The sequence below is a fragment of the Penaeus monodon genome, chromosome 13 (genome assembly GCF_015228065.2).
Source record: "Penaeus monodon isolate SGIC_2016 chromosome 13, NSTDA_Pmon_1, whole genome shotgun sequence".
In the NCBI taxonomy this organism is placed as follows: Eukaryota; Metazoa; Arthropoda; class Malacostraca; order Decapoda; family Penaeidae; genus Penaeus; species Penaeus monodon.
The window spans coordinates 46,541,998-46,565,997 of record NC_051398.1 but is presented as its reverse complement, the minus strand read 5'-3'; the positions used below and the strand labels follow the sequence as shown (position 1 = coordinate 46,565,997).

The following is a 24,000-nucleotide window of genomic DNA, read 5'->3' as shown; positions in this document are numbered from 1 at the left end:
TCAAAATAGACAAATATAATCCACAAATAAAATTCCACTCATCCATCCATCTATCCACAGGTCTCAGACACGGTAGTGGAGCCATACAACGCCACGCTCTCAGTCCACCAGCTGGTCGAAAACACAGACGAGACCTTCTGCATAGATAACGAAGCTTTGTACGACATCTGCTTCAGAACTTTGAAACTCACCTCCCCTTCCTATGGTGACCTGAATCACCTTGTGTCCGTAAGTGTATAGGCCTATGTGAGTCCTTGGTTTACGTGTTATTTAGGTGTTATTTTTTGTCTGTAGTTTTGTTTTGTTTTGTTTTGTTTGTATTTAGTTTGTTAGTTGTTTGGTTTAGGTGGTATTGTTATTGTTAATTGGGTTTATGAAGAATTTTCATGCTGGGATTCACTTGATGCTCTATTGTTTTTTTGTTTTGTTAAATTTCTTGTGTATTGCTGTTTGTTTTCGCTTTTAGAATTCGCATTAAGAGTTGTAAATTTATGGGCACTGAAATATGTATTTGAATTAGTATTAGTATAAGTGTTCGTTAATAGCACTAGTGCTAGTGTTATTATAAGTTTTGAGACTAGTATTAGTCTATATCAGTGTTATTATGAGAAAAGGGACCATTATTAGCAATAGAATTAGCTCTAATACTAATATTGCCGCTAGTAATAGTGACAGTAATAACGTTTGTTATGCCATCACTGATATTGCTTTTACTATCGCTTTTATGTCATTTTTCATTGCGTCTCTGACGAAATTTTGATAACTAGATCACTGGCATTTCTTATCTCTGCCGATATCATTTTGGATCACTGTATTCCCGATATCGATTTTGTTAGTCCTTCCCTTGATATTGCCCTAACCACTGCTCTTCCCTTTTCTCATGTTAATACTCTACGTCCCTATTGCAGGTAACAATGTCCGGGGTGACCACATGCCTCAGGTTCCCAGGCCAGCTCAACGCAGATCTCAGGAAGTTAGCAGTTAACATGGTACCTTTTCCACGTCTTCACTTCTTCATGCCAGGTTTCGCACCTCTCACCTCCAGAGGGTAAGGTTTTGAGTGGGGAGGGGCGTGGGGACGAGGAGAGGGGATGAGGGGGAGTGGTCGAGAGGCGTGGCTGAGAGGCAAGGCCGAGGGGAGGTTGTTTTAAGGTGGTAGAGTTATGGAAATGGGGAGAGGGGTATGGGGAGGGTATGGTTTTAAGGAAAGGGTGTTGATGAACTGGCTGTCGAAGGATTTTTTTCTCTCTTTTTCTTACAGCTCCCATCCTCCACTTCACTTCCTCCAACTTCACTTCCTCTCTCTCTCTCTGACCTCAAGAACAGAACTACAACTACAACTACAATATACAATTGGAATTCTCTATCCCCCTCATTGTACACTTCCACTTGCAATATACTATAACGCCTTCACTGATCCCCATGGGATTGGTGTACTAATTCCTGATATAGATCTTAAGAAAGTGTGCGAGTTTCCAATGATGAAAAAAAAACGGGGTACTTTCTGGCATTATAAAAGTATTCCTGAAGCATCAGATATGGACAAACCCAATACAGCCCATAATGGACTATCTCGAAGTCAGTAGGTTAGGCAACTAGGCGACTAGGTAACTCATAGGATATCGGTACACGATGCAATATGTATAGGATGCGATTTCGGAAGCAAAATCAATTTCGTATCACTACTGCATAGTACACTTTAATTTATTGCACGAAAACTGCATCCTCTCTATAAAATAATATTATAGAATATAACTTTTTGATTAAGTTAAATATCGTAGACCTTGGTCTTGTATGTGATATGTTTAATAATATAAGATTTTTTTTAAAGACAAGGTGATTTGTGAATAATGCTAACACACTGGCACAAACCTTCATGCATGTTAAACTAACGTTTGACTGTTATCCCTCTACATCCAAAGAACCACAGCCAGATTGATTGCTTTTCGCAGTGCATGTACACCCTTCTGTAAATAAATCTTATCAAATCAAACCTCTCTCACTCTTCCCCCTCACTCCTTCTCTCAGATCTCAGAGTTACCGCGCCCTCACCGTCCCCGAGCTCACCCAGCAGATGTTCGACAGCAAAAACATGATGACAGCCTGCGACCCTCGACACGGCCGCTACCTCACCGTGGCCGCCATCTTCAGAGGCCGGATGTCCATGAAGGAGGTGGATGAACAGATGCTCTCCGTTCAGAATAAGAATTCCAGGTGAGTCTCTTGTTGTTATTAGATTCCAGGTGAGTCTCTTGTTGCTATTAGAATTCAGGTGATTTTTTTGTTGTTATTAGAGGAATTGCAGTTAAGTTTCTTGTTGTTATTAGAATTCAGGTGAGTCCCTTGTTGTTATTAGAACCCAGGTGAGTTTTTGTTGTTATTAGAACCCAGGTGAGTCCTCTGTTGTTATCAGAAGAATTCCAGGCGAGTCCTTTGTTGTTATTAGAACCCAGGTGAGTCCTTTGTTTTAGAAGAATTCCATTTTTTTGTTATTATTAGAACTCATGTGATTTTTTTGTTATTATCAGAACCCAAGTGAGTTCTTTGTTATTACCAGAACCCAGGTGAGTTCTTTTTTATTAGAACCCAGGAGAGTTCTTCGTTATTAGAACCCAGGTGAGTTTTTGTTGTTATTAGAACCCAGGTGAGTCGTTCTTAGGTGCTTCCTTCCAGAACAGGAATTCCAGGTGAGTCTTTATTCCCAGTTGTTTTTTCATGTCAAAGAATGTGGTAGATGATTCCAGGTGTTTTCTTTGTTAGCATTTGAATAATTCCACTTCTTCATTTTATTATTTTCTTTTATTATCCTCTTCTTTATCATTATTTATTCACTTCTCCTTCATTCCACTTTTTATATCCTGATTCTTATAAAATATGTATGTAGAAAAGGTGAGAAAAGTTATGTATGTGATTTATCATTTTTATCAATATCTGTTTACTTTCGCCTTCATTTCATTTTTTTCTTTTTTCTTTTTCTTTTTCTTTTCGTGGTTTGGATCGTGATTAATGTAAAGTGGCGGGATTTTCCACTTTTTTTTATCTGTCTCCTTTATTACATATTTTTATTGTGTCTATCTTTATCATTGTTCTTCATTTCTATTTTTTTTTCTTTTTTTATGTCTTTTCTCCTGCAATCTCCGCCGTTTGGAATGGACTTTCCACTATTTTATCTATTTCTTTATCATTTATTTGCATTATCACTATCTTTATCATTGTTCTTCATTTCTATCATTTTATTCTATGTATCTATCTGTTTTATTAATTATATTTATTATCTCCATCATTATTATTTGTCTATTTACCGTTTTCGTTATTCCATTTTTTATCTCTTTGTTCTTATTCCTTTTCTCTCGCAATTCTGCAATTGCTATTTCTATTTTTGTCTTTTATTTACATATCCCACAGTTACTTCGTGAACTGGGTAACTACTCTATCTATTATCTGTCAATTATCTCCATTTTCATCATTATCTGTTCAATATCTCCGTCATTCCACTTTTTACCGCCTTATTATCATCTTTCTCTCTTCCACTTCGCAGTTACTTCGTGGAATGGATTCCCAATAACGTGAAAGTGGCAGTGTGTGACATTCCACCGCGAGGACTCAAGATGTCTGCCACTTTTATCGGAAATTCAACTGCCATTCAGGAGATCTTCAAGGTAGGAAGGAAGGAAGGAAGGAGGGAGGGGGGAAGGAAGGGGAGGAGGAAGGAGGGAGGGGAAGGAGGAGGGAGGGGGAAGGAGGAGGGAAGGAAGGAAGGGAGGGGTGGGAGGAAGGAAGGAGTGGGTTGAGGGAAGGGGAGGAGGAGGGAAGGAAGGAGAGAGGGAGGGAGAGGGAAGGAGGAGGGAAGGAAGGAAGGGAAGGAGGGGTGGGAGGAAGGAAGGAGTGGGTTGAGGGAAGGGGAGGAGGAGGGAATGAGGGAGGGGGAGAGGCAAGGGTGTTGAGGGAAGGGGAGAAGGAGGGAAGAAAGGAGAGGAGGGAAGGAAGGGGAGATAAGGATGGGAGGAGAAGGAAAAAGGAGGAAGGGAGGGAAGAAAGGAAGGGAAAAGGGAAAGAGGATGTGGAGAGAGAAGGGAGGAAGAGGAGAAGAAGGAGAGAGGGAAGAGAGGAGAGGAGGAAGAGGAGAGAGGGAAGGAGGAAGAAGAGGGGAGAGATAGGATGAGGGATAAGGAGCAAGGAGAGAAGAAAGAGGAAGAGAGGTGCTAGAGGAGGGAAAGGGAAGAGGAAGAGGAGGGAGAGAGAAGGAAGAGAAGAGCAAGGGAAAACGAGGGAAGAGGAAAGGAGGAGGGGGGAAGAGAGAGAATGGAGGGAATAAGGAATAATGAATCTATCTATCTATCTGTCTATCTATATATGTTTGTCTATATTTTTGTATATATTTATGCATATATGTACACATAAGTTAAGCCCATTACTCTTTCTCCTTCCCTTATTCGCACCCCCCTCTCATGCTCTCTCCCTCCGTCTCCCCAACAGCGCATTTCCGAGCAGTTCACAGCCATGTTCCGGCGAAAAGCTTTCCTCCACTGGTACACAGGCGAAGGTATGGACGAGATGGAGTTCACGGAGGCCGAGTCTAACATGAACGACCTGGTATCCGAGTACCAGCAGTACCAGGAAGCCACGGCAGAGGATGAGGATTTTTTGGACGAAGAGGAGGCTGAGGAAGAGCTCGTTGAGGAGCAGTAGATACGAGGTTGAGTGTGAGGGGGAGAGGGGGTAGGGGGAAATGAGGAGAGAGAGAGAGAGGGGGGAGGAAAAGAGGAGAGAGAGAGGAGGAAAAGAGGAGAGAGAGAGGAGGAAAAGAGGAGAGAGAGAGGAGGAAAAGAGGAGAGAGAGAGGAGGAAAAGAGGAGAGAGAGAGAGAAGGAAAGGAGGAGAGTGGGAGAGATTGTAGGTGAGAATGTGAGAGAGAGAAAGAAAGAGGGAGGGATGTGAAGACGAGGAGGAAAAAAACGAGAAAGATAAAAAGAGAAATAGCGAGATCCTCGTTTCAGTTGAGAGAGAAATAAAGAAAAGAAAAAAAAGGAGAGAAAGAGAGACAGAGAAAGAGAGAGAGAGAGAGTGTGTGTGTGTGTCAAGGAATCTAGGTTGATCGTCTGCTTCTTGCAATAAATCAACCGGATTTAATGTATGAGTCGAAAGCAATATATGTATTTGAAAGATCCTGATTTGGAGAGAATTTTGAGAGAGAGAGAGAGAGAAGAAAAGGATTTCCAAGAACTTAGATAATAATTTTATTTTGATTAAGAGTCATGAAAAACAAAATGATTGTAAAACGTGGGAACGGATGAATACAAAATCGTTGTCATATAAAGACGTTAATGATGGGAAATAAAGAGTCTGGAATTCAAAGAAAATAATTGTAATAAAAGAAAATACTTATTCTAGTCATTACTAATATGCACAGGACATATTTTGTAATGAGAACCGAAAGGCCTCTATCACACATTCATCACTCAAAGTTTTTATTACGAATTCATAACTTATACCATTGTTGTAACAGAAAATCCAGTGAGTTGATATGATCTGATTAAAAAAAAAATAGGTAAGAAATAAATAAAATGAATTTTAAGAAGCAAATAAAAATCAAGATCATTAAATCAATTCTATAAAGTTCTTTATGATTTCGCTGTATCATTTACATGCTGCTCTTTATACCGTACATTACACGTGCCTTATACAAGAGTCCATAAAATGATCAAACTTAGCCAAGTTCCTAAGCAAAAAAAAACAAAAAAAAAAATTATATATTTTCTGCATTAGTTCCCGAATAATTGTTTGACGGTAGCATTCATAAGTCATCGTGTTATAAAACAGAGTGCATTTGTCGTACGCACTCTTCGATCAAAGAAAACCATGTATTTCCAATGGCCTTTGTCACTGCTGAATGTATGACTGCTGAGTCACGTGTTGTATGCCCTGGTGCTCCGAGTCAAAAGATTGATTTTGTTTTTTTGTTTTTTTGTTTTTTTCTCAACTAGAATTATTTTGTTAATTTGGAATAAAAACACTTGAAGTTCGTGTTGGTTTTATTTAATTCACCACATGTGAAAAGAAAAGAAAAAATGAATTGGAAATCTGTGACCTGGAATTTTTGGATTTCTCTTCCGCCGTCATAAAGTTTATAAACCAATTGAAAACTTAATAAATTTGAGACCTAAGGACTCGCGTACTGCCATATTTTGATTTTGTATTACACTTTATGTCGCTGTCTGATAAACACATACTGATAAGCCTGCTGACTTTTCATATCCATTATCTACATCCTTGGAAGCAGATTTATATCTATAGAGATACTCTTAACGAACAGGACTTCGATATCTAGAGCAAGAAGGCCACGCATACTAATAATGATTAATAGCAATGATCGCGGTAATAATCATATAATAATGATAATAAATAGTAATAATGATAGTAATTGGTAAATAAGGATAATAAATGGTAAATAAGGATAATGAATGATAATGTTACAATCAGACAATAATAATGATAACAATTTGTCGATCGCCATGCTACCCACGCAGAGCGACAAATGTGCTGCGACAAAGTAAACGGTATTTCTTGGTCGATGCATATAAATACTTCAATCCAACAAGCGCCATCTGGAAACTGTTTGTAGAATTCAGAGCTTATAGTTTGTTAAGCAGTGTAGATGATTGGATAATAGAGTTGAATGCTCTATTAGGCATAGTGTTCACAAAAGTCCCATGTCGCTTTTATATGCCTCCATGATGTGAACTATGTCAGCTGCTTGAGAACTCAATAAGGCTTATGTTCATTCTAGCGTCCTCCCCTCTCTCTCTCTCGCTCTTTGTTTCTTTGCCTCTCTCTCTTTCAATGTATCCATAAATAACCATCTCTCTCTTTCTCAAAAAAAAAAAGGAAAAAAAAAAAGAAAAAAAAAAGAAAAAAATATATATATTATATATATATATATATATATTTATTTATTTATATTTATATGTATGATATATATATATATATATATATATATATATACATATACATACACATATACATATATATATATATATATATATATATATATATTATATATATATATATATATATATATATATATATATATATATATATATATTATATATATATAGAGAGAGAGAGAGAGAGAGAGAGAGAGAGAGAGAGAGAGCAGAAGCGTAGTGTCTATGCTAGACATAATAGAACTGCCTCCACGCTTTGGAGGGATGGGCACCAAACTCTTTAACACTATCACCTGCTCTAAAAACTCTCACTGTCAGCGGAAGCATAACACGTCAAATAACCTCAGCAAACAGGGAATCAATTCAAGATTATCAAAATAACACCAGGTAAGATCAGAAGAACGGTCAATGGTAATTAAGCCTTGATTATCTGGCTGATTAGGTCCTAATGAGTGAGAGGTTGCAGAGAGAACAATGCCATCGAACTAAGTTGACAGCCCAGACGCAAGAAACATGTGTTCACTGATGTTGTTGGCCCTTTGCCTTTGTTGACAAGTGGAGGGTTTGTGAAGCCAGTGCTCTTGTGAATCTTCTTTGGATATTCAAGTCGTTAAAGTGAAAAAGAGAGGCTTTGTGGATTTTCGTCGTGATGGAGGACGAGATATAACACCGAAGTACTACTAGAAATATGTCATGACGGTGTAGATCTGAATCTGTTGCCACTCGAAAGCGAAAAAAGATATCAAAAACCAGAATCATAAAACCAGGCGGGTTACTTGGAAAGAAGGCTTTCTCCAATACCACTATGACTTAAGAACAGCAAGGATGGAGGGTGAAAAAAAAACTTTGCGTATTCAGAAAAAAAACATAGCTCACGCAATCCTAACTCCATTGCCATCTACAATTCTAATAAGAAATGGACCCTCAAGCCAGACCAGTTCCCCTTCATGCTAATAGTTAGGGGGGGGGGGTCCTCTTCTCATTTAACACAGTGGTGTGTGTGTGTGTGTGTTTGCATGTCTTGGAGGAGTCGGTCTGTATGTACATAATGACTGCACCGAGATTGGGAAAATCTGAAGACATTGACCAAAGGAGAGGTAAAAGCTACACTAATTGATATCTATCTATTTGTCTATTTATCTATCTATGATGATGATGATAATAATGATAATAATATAATAATAGTAATAATGATGATAATAATAACAATAATGATAAAAATATAATAATGATAATAATAATAATAAAATGTAATAATAATAATAATAATAAAAATGTAATAATAATAATAATAATAACAATAATAATAATAATAATAATAATAATAATAATGATAATGATAATGATAAGAGGCAGGCAAAGAATACCGTCGAGAAGGAAGAAAAAAGGTCGCGAAGAAAATTACTTCAAAGGTAATCGGCTTAGGAAGGTTTTGCTTACGCTGTAAGTGTAACATGCATTGTCATTATTGCATTTATCATTAAGACTTTTTGTTAATCCAACTCTCTCTCTCTCTCTCTCTCTCTCTCTCTGTCTCTGTCTCTGTCTCTGTCTCTCTTTCTCTCTCTCTCTCTCTCTCTCTCTCTCTCTCTCTCTCTCTCTCTCTCTCTCTCTCTGTCTCTCTCTCTCTCTCTCTCTCTCTCTCTCTCTGCCTCTGTCTCTCTTTCTCTCTCTCTCTCTCTCTCTCTCTCTCTCTCTCACGGCACCTGGGAATCAAGACCAAATCGTTCAAATGTATTTTTTTTCAATTAGCTAGCTATTTGGAAATTCCTTATGCACTGTGACCATCAACTACACCAGATTTTAGGCAAAGTACATTAAAGACTTGAATACTTAGACTTGAAAACTTAAAATGTTCTTTATTTACCTAACATATAAGGGTGTGTTTGTGTGTGTGTGTCTATGGCAGTGGATCAATAGCCTGGTATATTTCATCCAAAGTAAATATGATTAATATTATGGAATATATACAAGTTTTACATGAGGAAGCCTACATTTGCCAGTTGCAACTAAAGTGTTTATCTCTGCTATTGACAAAAGATTAGAAAAATTACATGACACTTGAACCACACAACAGTTCCATCCTGTCTGCCACTATATATCAGTCTCCTCCGGTTATCTCTCTATACCTTTTGCCAAAGATAAGAAAAACTCATGAGTGATTCAGGTCAGAAAAGCATGGAATTAAGGAGTCAAATAGAACGACAAACAGAGAGAAGATGAATTTGTAGACAGGATTAAAAGGAAAAGAAAACAGAAGAGTGAAAACAAATTCAAAAAGTTATAATCAAATTATACTTATATAAAAGAATATAAGTGTGTATGTGTGTGTGTGTGTTTGTGTGTGTGTATGTGTGTGTGTGTGTGTGCACTTATATATATGTAAGTATTTATTGCATATTACAAGTATATATATATATATATATATATATATATATATATATATATATATATATATATATATATATATATACATATATATATATATACATATATACATATATATATATGGGGGGGGGGGAATATAAATATTAGACGTAGCAAGAATCATTATCATTTATAATACTTCTCGCATCAGAAAAAAAATAAAAAAAAAATTAGAGTGAAGATTGTATAATATTTCCATTCATCAACCAGTGGAAAATATAATCATTCATTGATGATTAATCGAAAACTTATGTTATAATAAGTTAATAACTCAATAACTTTATTTTTTAATGAAACTTTCGCTCTAAAAACAAATTCCTAAAATTTCACACCGGCAGAGGCAGCAATAAAACACCACGTTATAAGTTTTAAAAAATCCACTTAGAATGAATAAAAACCTTATTGTTATCAAAAGATTATGAATCAATGAGTGGCAAGATAGTAATTACCATATCAAATTCACACATTTTTTTTGTATTTTAAATTTGTTTTTATCGATTACACGAGACGGAAATAAGCCAAGCGTTAATTCCGGCTGACGTTCCGGCGGAGGAAAACATAGGCCGGCAGAGAGTAAACGGAAACACGTACAGAGAACAAGAATAATTGATATAATCTGAAAAAGACGAAGAACCACAAAGAAAGAAAACAAGGGAATGTAGAGTGATATATAGTCTAAAGTCCTATAAAGGAAGAAAGGCGAAAGGAGTAGAAGTTACCCTATAAAAGGAGAAAGAAGAAAGCAGAAGAAGGTACGTTTATCTCGTCACGTAACCTTCGTTATAACACCTGCTGCTCGTGGCGTGACGTGTTCCTTCTGTTTGTGTGTTATTTTAGGCCTTTTGTTTACGTAGTTGGAGCTGAGGTAAGGTTGGCTTAATTTAAGGGCGTTGAATGTTTTTAAAAAGGTTGATAAGGTTGTTTATTGGGGTATTGGGTTCATGATGTTGGGAGCCATTGTATCATTTCGTACTCTGATACTATGGGAATTATACCGTTTTTTTTTTAAGTTTATGTGGTGTAGAGAGACATGGAGAAAGGTTTTTGAGAAGTATTATTTTAATTATTTATCCTGAATTGGTTAATACCATGTAATTTTTTTTTTTTTTTTGGCTATTACATGTTTTATATATTTTCCCTTCAAGTAAAGTTTACTTTACACCACTTCATACATTACCTGTAAAAATATAATATGAGGTGAGAGTGAAATGAGGGGTACTAGATTCTTAAGACTTGGGAAAGGCATAATATCTATGTACTGGATTAATTTAGGTCTTATAATTTTGATATTGAGTTGATGATAACATGATTGTTGTGTAACCCATTGCCGACGGGTGGCATGTTCGCACATGCCATGGCATGGCGGGACCATCTGCCGGGGGCATGTACGCACATGCCATGGTGTATCTATGAACATGCCATGAGTGTCTTTTGTTACAATCACAGCAAAAGATTATTTTTCTGCCACTGAAAGTGTGATTAAGTCAGTTTTAACACTCTCATTTTTACCATGCAAAAAAAAAAAAAAAAAAAAAAAACAACACAAACTGACAATTTCAACTCCATGATGCCATACACTGCTTATTTTATTCGGACTATAGACTGAATAATGATCAACTATATAACAACAAAAGTATCCTTCAGTCTTGATTTATCAGGAAGTATGGCAAGTAGAGACTTTAGAAAATAATGAAAACTGAAAATACAACATATCTTCGTAGTATTACGAAGAAACGGCATGGGATGCTGGTATGAGTGGTTGCACATGATCGGGCGACGATATAAGCCCCTGGCAGCGAGTCCCGGGCCTCTATGAATACTACCCGTCAGAAATGGGTTAAGTTAAATTTTCTTTACTATATATAATAGCAATAAAATGTATAAATTCAGAAATTGTATTTTCCAAAGACTGCATTAGTTGCAGTGATTTATATATGTTGGAAATCCTGCTGTCATACAAGTGCATCAGGATTTTAATGGAGAATAAATGCTTGCATGTGTTCAGAACATTGCATTTTTAGCAGTCATGGGATGATTAACCCATAATTGACGGGTAGCATTCATAGAGGCCGGGGCCTCGCTGCAGTGTGTGGCATCATGGAGTTGAAATTGTCGGTTTGTTGCATTTTTTTTGTTTGTTGCATGGTAAAAATGAGAAAGTGTTAGAACTGACTTAATCGCACTTTCACTGGCAAAAAAATAATCTTTTGCTGTGATTGTAACAAAAAAAAAATCATGGCATGTCCATGCATACTCTATGGCATGTGCGTACGTGCCCCCGGCAGATGGTCCCGACATGTCATGGCATGTACGTACATGCCACCCGTCGGCAATAGGTTAATTTTAATTAGTATCCTGAATTCGAAAAATTTAGCAGTTTTCATTCCTGGGAATATAGATAGATTTATGATTCTTAAAAGGATTCATTGATATTTCATATTTTTTCCTTTTAGTTGATATTTAAGATTATTGATGTTACAATCTTTATCAAGCAATTATTGATTTTTTTTCTAATGTTATATTTTGTTCTCTGGAGCTAAACAAGGTAAAAGAGTGTTTATTTTGTATTTTTAGCTGAGATATTATGCAAAATGCATGTACCATGTGATTTGAAAACCTGAAACTGTAGTAAGAAACAAAAGTAACATAGAATATTACCATGGACCAGAGCCAGGAACAGAAAACTAGATACATGCATGACAAGACTAATAACCAGACCCACAAGATTAAAACAACACCCACATAGAATGAAAATGGAAAGTGACCCTTTCTGCAGATGGTGCAAGAACCAAGAAGAAACTATAGAACATATGTTATTATAACTGCCCAAGATTCAACTCACACAGAACAAGACTTAAGCATGCTTTAAGAGGAGTGGACATAAAAGATATTGATATAAATCATCTGACTACAGGTGCAGATCAACAAAGTACTACATACTGAAACACACCATTTTCCTACAAACAACTAAATTAATTTATATAATTTAGGAAACAAGAAGCCAAGAAAATAAAGAGGATCCAGGGGATATAGACAACAACAGTCTAAAACCCTATAACAAGAAAGAAGAAGAAGAAGATTAGCCATGACAATTACAAAGTGTTGCATTATTCCTTATATCACTAATGATTCCATACTAAAGTTTACAGAGAAATAAGAATCCAACTGCATTTTTGAAAAAGAATCATAATTGGAATTGAAAACTGCATCAGAATTGATACTTTTTCAGAATTATTTGGCATTGTCATGTTGCAAGATTTTAGATTATTTTGAGAAGGTTCAGAAGTAAAATAAAATGGATGCCAGTGGGTTGTGGTCAGGCAATTGTTTTTATCATACATATTTTTTGAATTTACTGATGCAGTATTAATGTCTGTTTTCAGAATTTCTGGAGGTAAGAGCAGCCACAGAAAACCATGGCAAGTCACATGGCAAGAGGTATTTCCCGGACACTGGTCACAATTGCCGCTGTCAAGACTCGGAGAGGAACTAGGTTTGCTGGGTAGGGAACGGTGTCCTGTTTTTTTTTTTTTTTTATCATTGTCATTACCATCACAACTGTCAGTGTCAGTGTTTATCTTCATCATCTTCATCTTCATCATCATCTTCATCTTCATCTTCATCTTCATCTTCATCTTCATCTTCATCTTCATCTTCATCTTCATCTTCATCTTCATCTTCATCTTCATCTTCATCCTCATCTTCATCATCACCAAATTTTTTATTGCAAGTGTTGTCATTTTTATAATCCTCATGATTGACATCAGTAGATTGATTGTTCTATATTGTTTTTAATCACTATTGTAGATATCTTGGGGCGACCCTGTGCGCTTCTGGCGGAGTCCTGCTGTACGCTGCCTGCTCGCAAAATGTCTCTGCCGCCCAGAAAGCCTCAAGCATCGATACTTCGCAGTTCATGGCCGCCCCAGTAACAGAGCTCAGCGTCCTGGAGGAAAATAAGGAAGACACGAAAGCCAAAATGGAGTTGCTTATCATGAGGATTCAGGTAAGTGAAAAAGTGACACGAGATGGAAATGAGACGCTGGAGGAGGTCTAAGGTTTGTCGCTTCTTAAGTGTGCTGTGTTTATTGGAGTATTTTTATGTTTTATTTTGTTTTGATTGTTCATTTACTTGTTATTATTGTTTTTATAATATTTATAAGTAAGTAATGTAATGGTGGGGGGAATTTATTGTTAATTTAATCGTATTCTGGAATATATATTAGTTTATATATGTTAAATCATTTTAGTTTCGAGGTCAAATACAGTCATATCAATGTTTTTGTGATTTACATTTCATATATATATTTAATGATGGATTCATTATATTAGCAGATTCTTATATTGCTCAGATGAATTGCAAGTAAAAGTACTTTGCATGTTTTTTTTATGATTTTTGAACTCAGATGTTCTAATTTCCTCATTTACAGAACTTTTATCAAATGTTCCTCACTTATAAGCCAGGGATTTCTACTATGGTATAAAATTGATCATGTCATCACATGCACAGACCTAAACAAACTCTTTTGATGCATTATTTTCAGTCAGAGTTCTGCAGAGCACTTGAGGGAGAGGAGAGCAGTGGGACCAAGTTCACAGTTGATCGCTGGCGCCGACACAACCCCAGTGAAGGAGGTGGAATAACATGTGTCATACAGGATGGCGAGACCTTTGAGAAAGCAGGCGTCAACATAACAGTGATGTCGGCTCCTCTGTCCAAGCAACTGCAGGCGAGCATGAGAGCGAGGTCAGTAGGGCTCAGCTGTTTTTTTATTGCTTCAAGAGGACAAAAGTTCTTTTATTGTCGGTGTTCTTTTGTGCTTGGGGTTGTTTTTGTGAGACGATAGATTTTTTTTGTTTACTATTAATCTTACTGTTGATGCTAATTGTTCATTTTTCACTGTAATGGTATATTAGACTTTAAAAGTGAAAGGAAGTTGGCTGTCTGAAATTAGTATTAACCAAGTAATTTAATCTGGTTAAATCTTCTACTTTGATTTGACAATGCCATACTTTGGTATATCACTCCCGATACACATTGAATCAGTTTGCTTTTGTTTAAGAATGCAGAGCCAGAGGCACAAGAATTTAATCCAATTAGGGCAAATATTCACCTGTGGGATTCCCTTCCATTTTTTTTCTATAACCTGAAAGCATTGCCTGAGGAAACTACCTTGCCATCCCTTCCTTCCAGAGGGAAAGAGCTACCGGATGACAAGCAGTTCACCTTCTTCGCTGCGGGGATCAGCTCGGTCATCCACCCTCGCAACCCCCACGTTCCAACCATCCACTTCAACTACCGGTACTTTGAGATGCAAGATGAAGACGGCAATAACAAGCATGTGGGTTTTGGGATTTCTTCTATGTTCGTTGATTTCCGAGGGAAGGTGTCTCGTGAATACGTGAAAGAGTTTCTTCATTTTGCTCAGAGTTGTGCTTCTTGGAATAATGTAGTTAGATGAATTATTAAGATCGGGGGGAATTAGTGTTAACTATTAATATTCTTACTATTTTTACTGTTATGATCAGGTCACTTGCTATCTTTATCACTGTGGTTGCTATTATTGTTGTTAGTTTTTTATTTTAATGATAATAATAATTATTATCAATGAAATTATCATTATTATTAGTCACAGTAGTAGTTATTAGTAATTATTGTCAATTCCAGACAGGATCTCTTAACATAATGCACTTTGACAGTCCTCACAAAACAGCCCTCATATAGTTTCTTCCCAGTATTATCCAAATGAAAGTTCAAATAGGCTCTGTACAGGAAAGTTAATCCTTAGCCATTTGGTGGCATGTGCGTACATGCCATGGTGTGCCAGTCCCATTTTCTGGGGGCATGTATGGTCATGCCACTCACGCTAGGGTGATGATACAAGCCCCTGGCAGTGGGGCCCGGGCCACTGTGAATACAACCCGGGAGAGAGGGCTTGTGTACTGGGAAATCACTGGTCCTCATTGGGTTAAATGGTTGACAATTTTTAATGCAAGCTCCATCCCTCCCCAGTGGTGGTTTGGTGGTGGCACGGACCTCACTCCATACTTCCTGGAGGAGGAGGATGTGCGGCATTTCCACTCCGTCCTGAAGTCCTCCTGTGATCGCCATGACCCTCAGTATTATCCCAAGTACAAGAAATGGTGTGATGATTATTTCTTTATCAAGTACAGGGGTGAGTAGTTCAAGCTTGTGAAGAGTGTGTCAGTATTACTATTATTATTATTATTATTATTATTATTATTATTATTATTATTATTATTTAAATTATTGTTATTATTTTTTTTTCTTATTTGTTTTTCGTGAAATTGGAAATGAAGTTATATTGATATATTTAATGTTTGGAAATCAAGCTATACCTATGTAGGCCTATTCTGTATGAGTTTCCCAAACTGTCGTAATATTAAAACAAAATAATACCTATAGAGATTTTTTTTATCAAGTATTCAGTTGCTGTTTAACTTTTCGTGCAGGAGAGCGGAGGGGCGTTGGAGGTATCTTCTTTGACGACTTGGAAGCAGAGAAGCCAGAGAATATATTCAGCTTCGTCCAAGACTGTGCCGAATCGGTAGTGCCATCTTATCTCCCACTCGGTACGTAGCTGTAGAGGAAAGGAGCCAGCGAGGATCATGTAGATTCTGTTGTGATTAATATTGGGGAAAGTAATATGAGTGAATTGTTTGTGGTTACATCCTGATTTAGGTGAATTTATGTGAAAAACCATGTTTATATTGTTCTTTGATTGATTTTTCTCTTTTTTATTGTTTTTTTATTTCTCTTGTAATGCAGTGAAGAAGCACAGACAAGACCCTGTGTCTGAGGCTGAGAGACGTTGGCAACTGCTCCGCCGAGGCAGATATGTGGAATTTAATCTTGTGTATGACCGTGGTACCAAATTTGGATTTGCAACACCCAATGCCCGGATCGAGAGCATCCTCATGTCTCTCCCCTTACATGCTGTGAGTGGCTTTAGGATTTGTGCAGAGTGGTTTTAGGGGCTGGTCGATAGGTGGTCTTGCATTGCTGAAGGGCCTCATCTGTGATCTTGTAGTGTAAACCAAAGCTGAATAGTAAATATAACAAATTGAACAAGAAAGATAAAAAGTAAATCCATAAAAAGAGCCATTTACAAGTTTTTTTGTTGAATTGGTGTTGGTAGTAGATAAGTTGTGTTTGTGATAAGTGTTGTGGATATTAAGTAACAAATAGATTTGCCAAATGTCTGAACATTATGAATGATGAATATTTGCATGTGAATATATATATATATATATAAATGAAATTAGAATTAGCATGGAATATATAGACTTTTATATGGAGCAGTTTATTTAGATACAAAAAAAAATTGTTTCAAATTCTGTGATTATATTTCTGATGGTATTTTCTTTTATGGACAAATTGGGAGGCATTTCATTAACTCAGAAATGTTTCGGAATAAAATGGTGATCATATAGTTTCAAATTGTAAAATGCAGTTAGGTCTCAGGGATCACATATTGAATTCCACTTAAACTGACAATATCCCCCCCCCTCCCCCATATAAATCAAGGAGTTTTCCTAATACATTGTATTTGATTTCCAGAGATGGGAATACATGCACAGCCCGGAGCCTGATTCCAGAGAAGCGAAACTCACGGAGGTCTTGAAGAATCCTAAGGACTGGGTTTAGGGTGTTGGCCGCTGTATAAACCCTGAGTGAAGGCATTAGGATTAGGATATGAAAGAAGATATTATGAAGTGGGTTATGAAGAGATGATTCATGTATGTTCTCTAATGTTCCGGTGAAATGCAGAGAATGAGTGTACCGGTGTAATAAAATTCTTTCTGTGATGGCTGTCTGTTTGTTTTGAGATATTAGAAGGTGTCATGGTAATTTTCTTCGGAGATTATTTGCTTAGAAAATGCCTGGGCAATAGCGACTATGAATAGTAATTTTAAAGTATTTTTGTCCGGTAATGAAGTGAGTGTAAAATGAAGCATCTTGAAAGTTGTAGCAGTATTGTTGTATTAAAGTGTAGATATTTGATAAAATTGAGGGATGGTGCCCATGCATTTTACACAACTGCTCATAAGCCTCAATTGTTGCATAAAATAGCAGACTTTTTCTTTCTTTTTCTTTTCTTTTCTTTTCTTTTAATATAGCAAATTATCAAGATAACATAATGGTGTCAAGATTTTCATAGAAAATAAGTTTTCTCCAAATTTTATATGTGTAAAGAAAATTTAATTCATATTTGTAAAGCAAAGAACAATACTTTATCAGTGCTTTATACATTAAGTTTTAGCCTGAGGATTAAAAACAATGCATTTTAAAGTACTTATAACTCTGCAACATGTTACTTAAGCTTCTGTTGATGTTGACTGTTTTTCAGTATTATATGCACAATTTAACAATGCACAATGAAGTCCTCCAACTCTGTTTGTCTGAAATATTATAACTGGAGATGTATGTTTTTGCACAAAGTGACGTTTTATTGTTAAAATAAAGTATGGTTGTGTTTTGCATTATTACAGTTTTCATATATTTTGGGTAATTATTACAGTATATATATATTTTGGGTAGAGTTTTCTTTTAATAATGTTTCATATCCATTTGAATTTCACTTCGAATGATACAAAAAAGAAGAAAAAAAATGGATGTTTTACATCGTCAGAAGAGGAATCAAGGTAGATTATATGAAATGCCCTGAATTTTTTTTTTTTTTTTTTTTTTTTTTTTATGCTGTGTTTCAGATTCCTCTATTTATCCAAATACACAAGTTCCTCTGTGTAGGCCACTTCCTTTATTTAGTGTACAAGTCATGGTGCAGTCTTGGAACAGTGTACTTTAATCTGGAGGACAAATTTTATGTAAGAGTTGGATTTTCTATCAAAGCACTGAGTGAGAGCTAAGAAAATTTGTGAAACTGGTTGGTTATGATGTCTCTAGAATTGCCTTTAACTTAAAAAAAATATATAATGGTGCTTTCATATGTTAATTGTGTCTAAATTGAGCACAGCGGCTGTGATTTTGAACATTAGCCATGACAGGGAACAGTGTATGTGAATATTGAAAGATTTAGGTGTCATTATGTTCATTCAGTAAATAAAGTGAATAAAGAAAATATTTAGAACAAGTCTCTCTCTCTATGCATGGCTTTTAGGCTAAAATAAAGATTATTATAATTATGATGATGATGATGATGATAATTATTATTATTAATAATATTATTGTTTGTATTGGGAAAGTATAAATATTAACTGGTGTGTATATATGAATCAATGTTTTTCTCTTTCTTTTTTTAATGATTACTTGAATATGGATAAAATTATCTTGAAGTATAACTTGGCTATAAAATGTTCCAAGTTGGTGCATCTTGGTTTTTTGCATGTGGTTTAAAAATCAACAAGAATATTATAAACTTGATTCTACTTATCTCAAGGTCTCAGTTCAAGGAATGAGAAATTACTGGTCGTCTTTAATAAAATAAAAGATTCAAAACCAAATTTTGAATATATAAGTTGTAGGAGAGGATGGACCTTCTACAAAGAACAAAGTTAATGGTTATTGTACAGCAGTTTTATAGAAAGAGATCCAGGTGATAAGCAAAGTTTAAAACCTACTAAAAAAGTTGGTGTATCTATTATGCATCTTTCTCTCTAGATGCACAAAGTACTTTAAATGTAATTTTAAAAGTCATTTTCTAGATTCTCATTCAGTTGATAATGATTAATTTTATGGTGTTCAAGAGAGTATTTTTAAAGGTGAAACATACCATCAGTTTAAAATGTCTAGTTTTATAAACAAAATGACAATACTGTAAGTTTTCCATCCTTTGCTCTTCCCGTCTCTGAAGTGGGAATGGCAAAAAGGAATTCCAGATTTTTAAAGAAATTAATGAAAGGTTTATTTTAAAACCTGTGTTTGGATGGCTGTACTTTTTCCACCCTTTAACCAGTATAATGCATTTCCTCCCTTTTTACCACAATACTTTATTGTAGTGGTATGTGAGCTTTGATGTCTTGCACAGTTAATTCTACTGGCTATTAATTTGTATAATTTGTTGAAGATTTGTTAACTGGTTAGAGTTGGGAAATGTATTTCTAGGATATTTTGTTAACAAAGTTTGTTTGAAACTCCCTGACCAAAATTAGTCTTTTTGATTTATTCATTTGCATGGTGGCCATACCCGCTTCATGCACTACGCCCATGTGTTCCCTATACGATGTTTCTTTCATTTCAGTTTCCTGTTGTCCTGTCCCTGCTTTCCTCACTGTACCTCTGCTTTTTCTCCTCTGTTCTCCCTTCTCCTCCCCCTCCCCCCTAACCTTATGGACATCCTTGCAGAATCCCACACTTTTTGCCTTTGATGACTTGTATTCCTTTCTCAACTGCATTGTTTCCTCCATTTGTTATGTTGGCCTCCCCCCCCCCTCTTCTTCTTCTTCTTCTTCTTCTTCTTCTTCTTCTTCTTCTTCTTCTTCTTCTTCTTCTTCTTCTTCTTCTTTTCTTTTCTTCTTCTTCTTCTTCTCCCCCTGCTTTAACCCATTTATTCATCCTCTTTACCCCTTCAATACCATACTCTCATAAAGTGCTTTGTCACCTTTGACATGAAGCATATTTAATCATTAACTGACCACTCTCTCTTGACCTTTTTATTGTTGTTATACCTTCCTATAGGACCTTTGATATCTAGCACATTTATTTGCTTTTTAACCATTAACCGTTATTGATCTGTTTTTGCCGTGTGCAGTTACAAAGTTTGTGATTAGTGCAGTAGGATAAGAACGTGTCAAAAGTTACGTAAATGGCTTTGAAGGAATTTATTACCTTGAGTTATTATTGTATACATTGCTATGTGTGTGTAGTTGTGGATTAATTTGGTTAACTGATAGAAAATTCCTGTTAATGTTCATTGTTTTTATTATTCCTTTTACAAAATTTTTAAGTTCTTTTCCACCATCAACTTGTTTTCCGGAATGACGTAATTTTTCACGACGTGTCTCGATGTACGATGTGCTTCTGTTAGTAGTTGTAATAAAATTATGAATTAGTTCTACAGAAAAGGCAAACTCATGCTATTTCATCATTAAAACAAGTTGTAGAAGAAAGGTAAGGTTTGGCTTGTGAAAGATGTATAGAATTATTTTTTGTGCTTTGTGTTTCTTGCTATTCTTTATATATATATATATATATATATATATATATATATATATATATATATATATTATACATTATATATATATAATATATATATATATATATATATATATATATATATATATATATATATATATATTTATTTATACACACACACACATATATATATATATATATATATATATATATATATATATATATATATATATATATATATATTTTTTTTTTTTTTTTTTTTTTTTTTTTTTTTTTTTTTTTTTTTTTTTTAATGATTTTTTTTTGTGTGTGGGATTCATGACTTTATTGTTAGTAGTGTTTTTATGATAATTTATTGTTAAGTTTGTAAGTTGATTAATTTACATGAATTTGAATGTGCTCCTGTGGTTATAGGTTTTTTATAAAGAGAAAGAAATTTGTAATATTTTGAATTTGACAGCATTATATTCTTGTAATAAAATATGATATTAATAAATATTATTTCCTTATCAATTCCAGTAGCTGCAAAAATGAGGAAAAGATTATATACTTTTATATAAGTATAATTTGATTATAACTTTTCAAATTTGTTTTCACTCTTCTGTTTTCTTTTCCTTTTAATCCTGTCTACAAATTCATCTCTCTGTTTGTCATTCTATTTGACTCCTTAATTCCATGCTTTTCTGACCTGAATCACTCATGAGTTTTTCTTATCTTTGGCAAAAGGTATAGAGAGATAACCGGAGGAGACTGATATATAGTGGCAGACAGGATGGAACTGTTGTGTGGTTCAAGTGTCATGTAATTTTTCTAATCTTTTGTCAATAAACACTTTAGTTGCAACTTGCAAATGTAGGCTTCCTCATGTAAAACTTGTATATATTCCATAATATTAATCATATTTACTTTGGATGAAATATATCAGGCTATTGATCCACTGCCATAGACACACACACACAAACACACCCTTATGTGTTAGGTAAATAAAGAACATTTTAAGTTTTCAAGTCTAAGTCTTTAATGTACTTTGCTTAAAATCTGGTGTAGTTGATGGTCACAGTGCATAAGGAATTTCCAAATAGCTAGCCAATTGAAAAAAAAAAAATACATTTGAACAACTTGGTCTTGATTCCCATGAGAGAGAGGGAGAGAGAGAGAGAGAGAGAGAGAGAGAGAGAGAGAGAGAGAGAGAGAGAGAGAGAGAGAGAGAGAGAGAGAGAGAGAGAGAGAGAGAGAGAGATACAGATACAGATACAGATACAGATACAGATACAGATACAGATACAGATACAGATATGAGATATTGATATAGATATAGATATGAGATATTGATGTAGATATAGATATAGATATGGATATACAGGTAAAGATAGAAATAGAGAGAGATAGAGAGAAGGGGGGGGGAGCCTGCAAATAATTCACTGGAAATGCTTGTGTAATCTTGCATTGCTTTTTATCAGCACTGATTAGACAACTATCTTTTATACAGGATACTAACTGAGCTTTTTATTGGAAGCACAAAAACTGGAGCTGTATTTTCTAGTGTTTTGTGTTGTACAGCCAACACTTGGTATCACTATCATCACAGTCGTCACTATCTTCATCATCAACATAATCATCAAATATTAATCCTCATGAACATTCATCTGTCGTCAGTCATCACCTTCCTCTTCCTCACCATCAATTGTAAATTATCAATATCCTTTTCAACCTCATTGTTATAAATCATCATCACTATCATCACCACCATCCTCTTTACCACCATCATCATAACTCACCATTGCCACCCTCTTTCTCACAGTGTGTATCGTAACTTGATTCTGATGCTCACCATCTTCACTATCATCCTCACATCATCACTAACACCATAATAATCATCACTATTATCAAGTCTCCATTATCACAACAATTCTTACCATCACCATCACCATAATCCTCATGTTCACCATCCTTAGTATCTTCATCCTCACTATCACCATAATCCCCGTCCTCACCATCTTCACTATCCTCCTCCTTATCATCTTCGCTATCATCACCCTCACCATCTTCACTATCCTCCTCCTTATCACACTAAAGCGACCGAAAATAACTAACAGCAAACTTATCCCTTCCTGGAAGTCGACTCACCACCAGCGGACGTGTGTTTAAAAATAAGAGAAATGGCCAGTGCTGCTGGTGGGGCCATTGCTTCACCATACTGTCAGGACAACTTACTTTCTGGTGGTTCGTGATTCATGTTCTGAATCACCATATCCTCAACTCACCTTCCTCTCTCTTTTTCCCTTCTTTTCCTTCCTCTCTCTCTTCTCTCTCTTCTCTCTCTCTCTCTCTCTCTCTCTCTCTCTCTCTGTCTCTCTCTCTCTCTCTGTCTCTCTCTCTCTCTCTCTCTCTCTCTCTCTCTCGTCTCTCTCTCTCTCTCTCCTCTCTCTCTCTCTCTCTCTCTCTCTCTCTCCTCTCTCTTCCCTCATTCCCCCCCCACTCTCTCTCTCTCTCTCCTCTCTCTCTCTCTCTCTCCTCGCTCTCTTTCTCACCTCTCTCTCCTCTCTCTCTCTCCCCCCCCTCTCTCTCTCTCTCCACTCTCTCTCTCTCTCTCTCTCTCTCTCTCCTCTCTCACTCCTCTCTCTCTTTCTCTTTCTCCCTCTTCTCTCTCTTCCTCTCTTCCCTCTCCCTCCTCTCTTTTCCTCCCTCCTCCCTCTCTCATCTTTCTCCCTCCTCCTCTCTCTCTCTTTCCTCCCCCCCCTCCCATCTCTCTTCCTCCCTCCCTCCCTCATCTCTCCTTCCTCCCTCCCTCCCTCTCTCTTTCCTCCCTCCCTCTCTTTCCTCCCTCCCTCTCTCTCTTTCCTCCCCCTCCCCCTCTCTTTCCTCCCCCCTTCCCCTCTCTTTCCCCCCTCCCTCCCTCTCTCTCTTTCCTCCCTCCCTCCCTCTCTCTCTTTCCTCCCCCCTCCCTCTCTTTTTCCTCCCTCCCTCCCTCTCTCTCTTTCCTCCCTCCCTCCCTCTCTTTTTTCCTCCCTCCCTCCCTCTCTCTCTTTCCTCCTCCCTCCCTCTCTTTCCTCCCTCCCCCCTCTTTTTCCTCCCTCCCTCCCCCTCTCTTTCCTCCCTCCCTCCCTCCCTCTCTTTCTTTCCTCCCTCCCTCTCTCTCTTTCCTCCCCCCTCCCTCTCTTTTTCCTCCCTCCCTCCCTCTCTTTCGAAAGGGAGAATTAGAGGAAAAAAAAGGGATCACTTACTCCTTTATTACGGCATTTTTTCCCTGCCTAAACACCACCGCCCCCCCTCCCCCCTCCCCCCTCCCTACCTCACACCAATTAACCCTAACAGAATATCTTCACAGGTAACACGGATTTATGGAGCACAGGTTACAATCTCAAAATAAACCGCACATTAGAAGAATTTAGAAAATAAGTAAATAAATAAATAAATAATGAAGAATCTTTAATTTACTTATTTGACTTTTAATCACACACAGAATATTGCGTCATTCATGTACTGGCAAGACTGAGAACCATTGTTCTTGATA

At 36.4% G+C, this 24,000-nt stretch overlaps 2 protein-coding genes across 3 annotated transcripts in view; both read left to right on the top strand.

The window, feature by feature from the left end:
* LOC119580381 (tubulin beta chain-like) overlaps positions 1 to 6,021 on the top strand; it is a 48,925-nt gene extending 42,904 nt beyond the window's left edge. Inside the window, exons 5-9 of one of the 2 annotated variants that reach the window (XM_037928504.1) lie at positions 61 to 228; positions 909 to 1,048; positions 2,029 to 2,214; positions 3,539 to 3,659; positions 4,477 to 6,021. In XM_037928504.1, coding sequence (XP_037784432.1) covers positions 61 to 228; positions 909 to 1,048; positions 2,029 to 2,214; positions 3,539 to 3,659; positions 4,477 to 4,689 — 828 coding nt within the window. In that variant the 3' untranslated portion in view covers positions 4,690 to 6,021. The remainder of the gene's footprint in view (positions 1 to 60; positions 229 to 908; positions 1,049 to 2,028; positions 2,215 to 3,538; positions 3,660 to 4,476) is intronic. The other variant, XM_037928503.1, reaches the window with a different exon arrangement.
* Positions 6,022 to 9,907: 3,886 nt separating this feature from the next.
* On the top strand, positions 9,908 to 18,476 carry LOC119580380 (oxygen-dependent coproporphyrinogen-III oxidase-like). The gene is made up of 9 exons (XM_037928502.1): positions 9,908 to 10,122; positions 12,754 to 12,872; positions 13,178 to 13,376; positions 13,915 to 14,117; positions 14,565 to 14,712; positions 15,384 to 15,546; positions 15,845 to 15,964; positions 16,161 to 16,330; positions 16,953 to 18,476. The coding sequence occupies exons 2-9, from the start codon at positions 12,787 to 12,789 to the stop codon at positions 17,037 to 17,039; spliced, it is 1,176 nt and encodes a 391-aa protein (XP_037784430.1). The 5' UTR covers positions 9,908 to 10,122; positions 12,754 to 12,786; the 3' UTR covers positions 17,040 to 18,476.
* Positions 18,477 to 24,000: the final 5,524 nt, after the last annotated feature.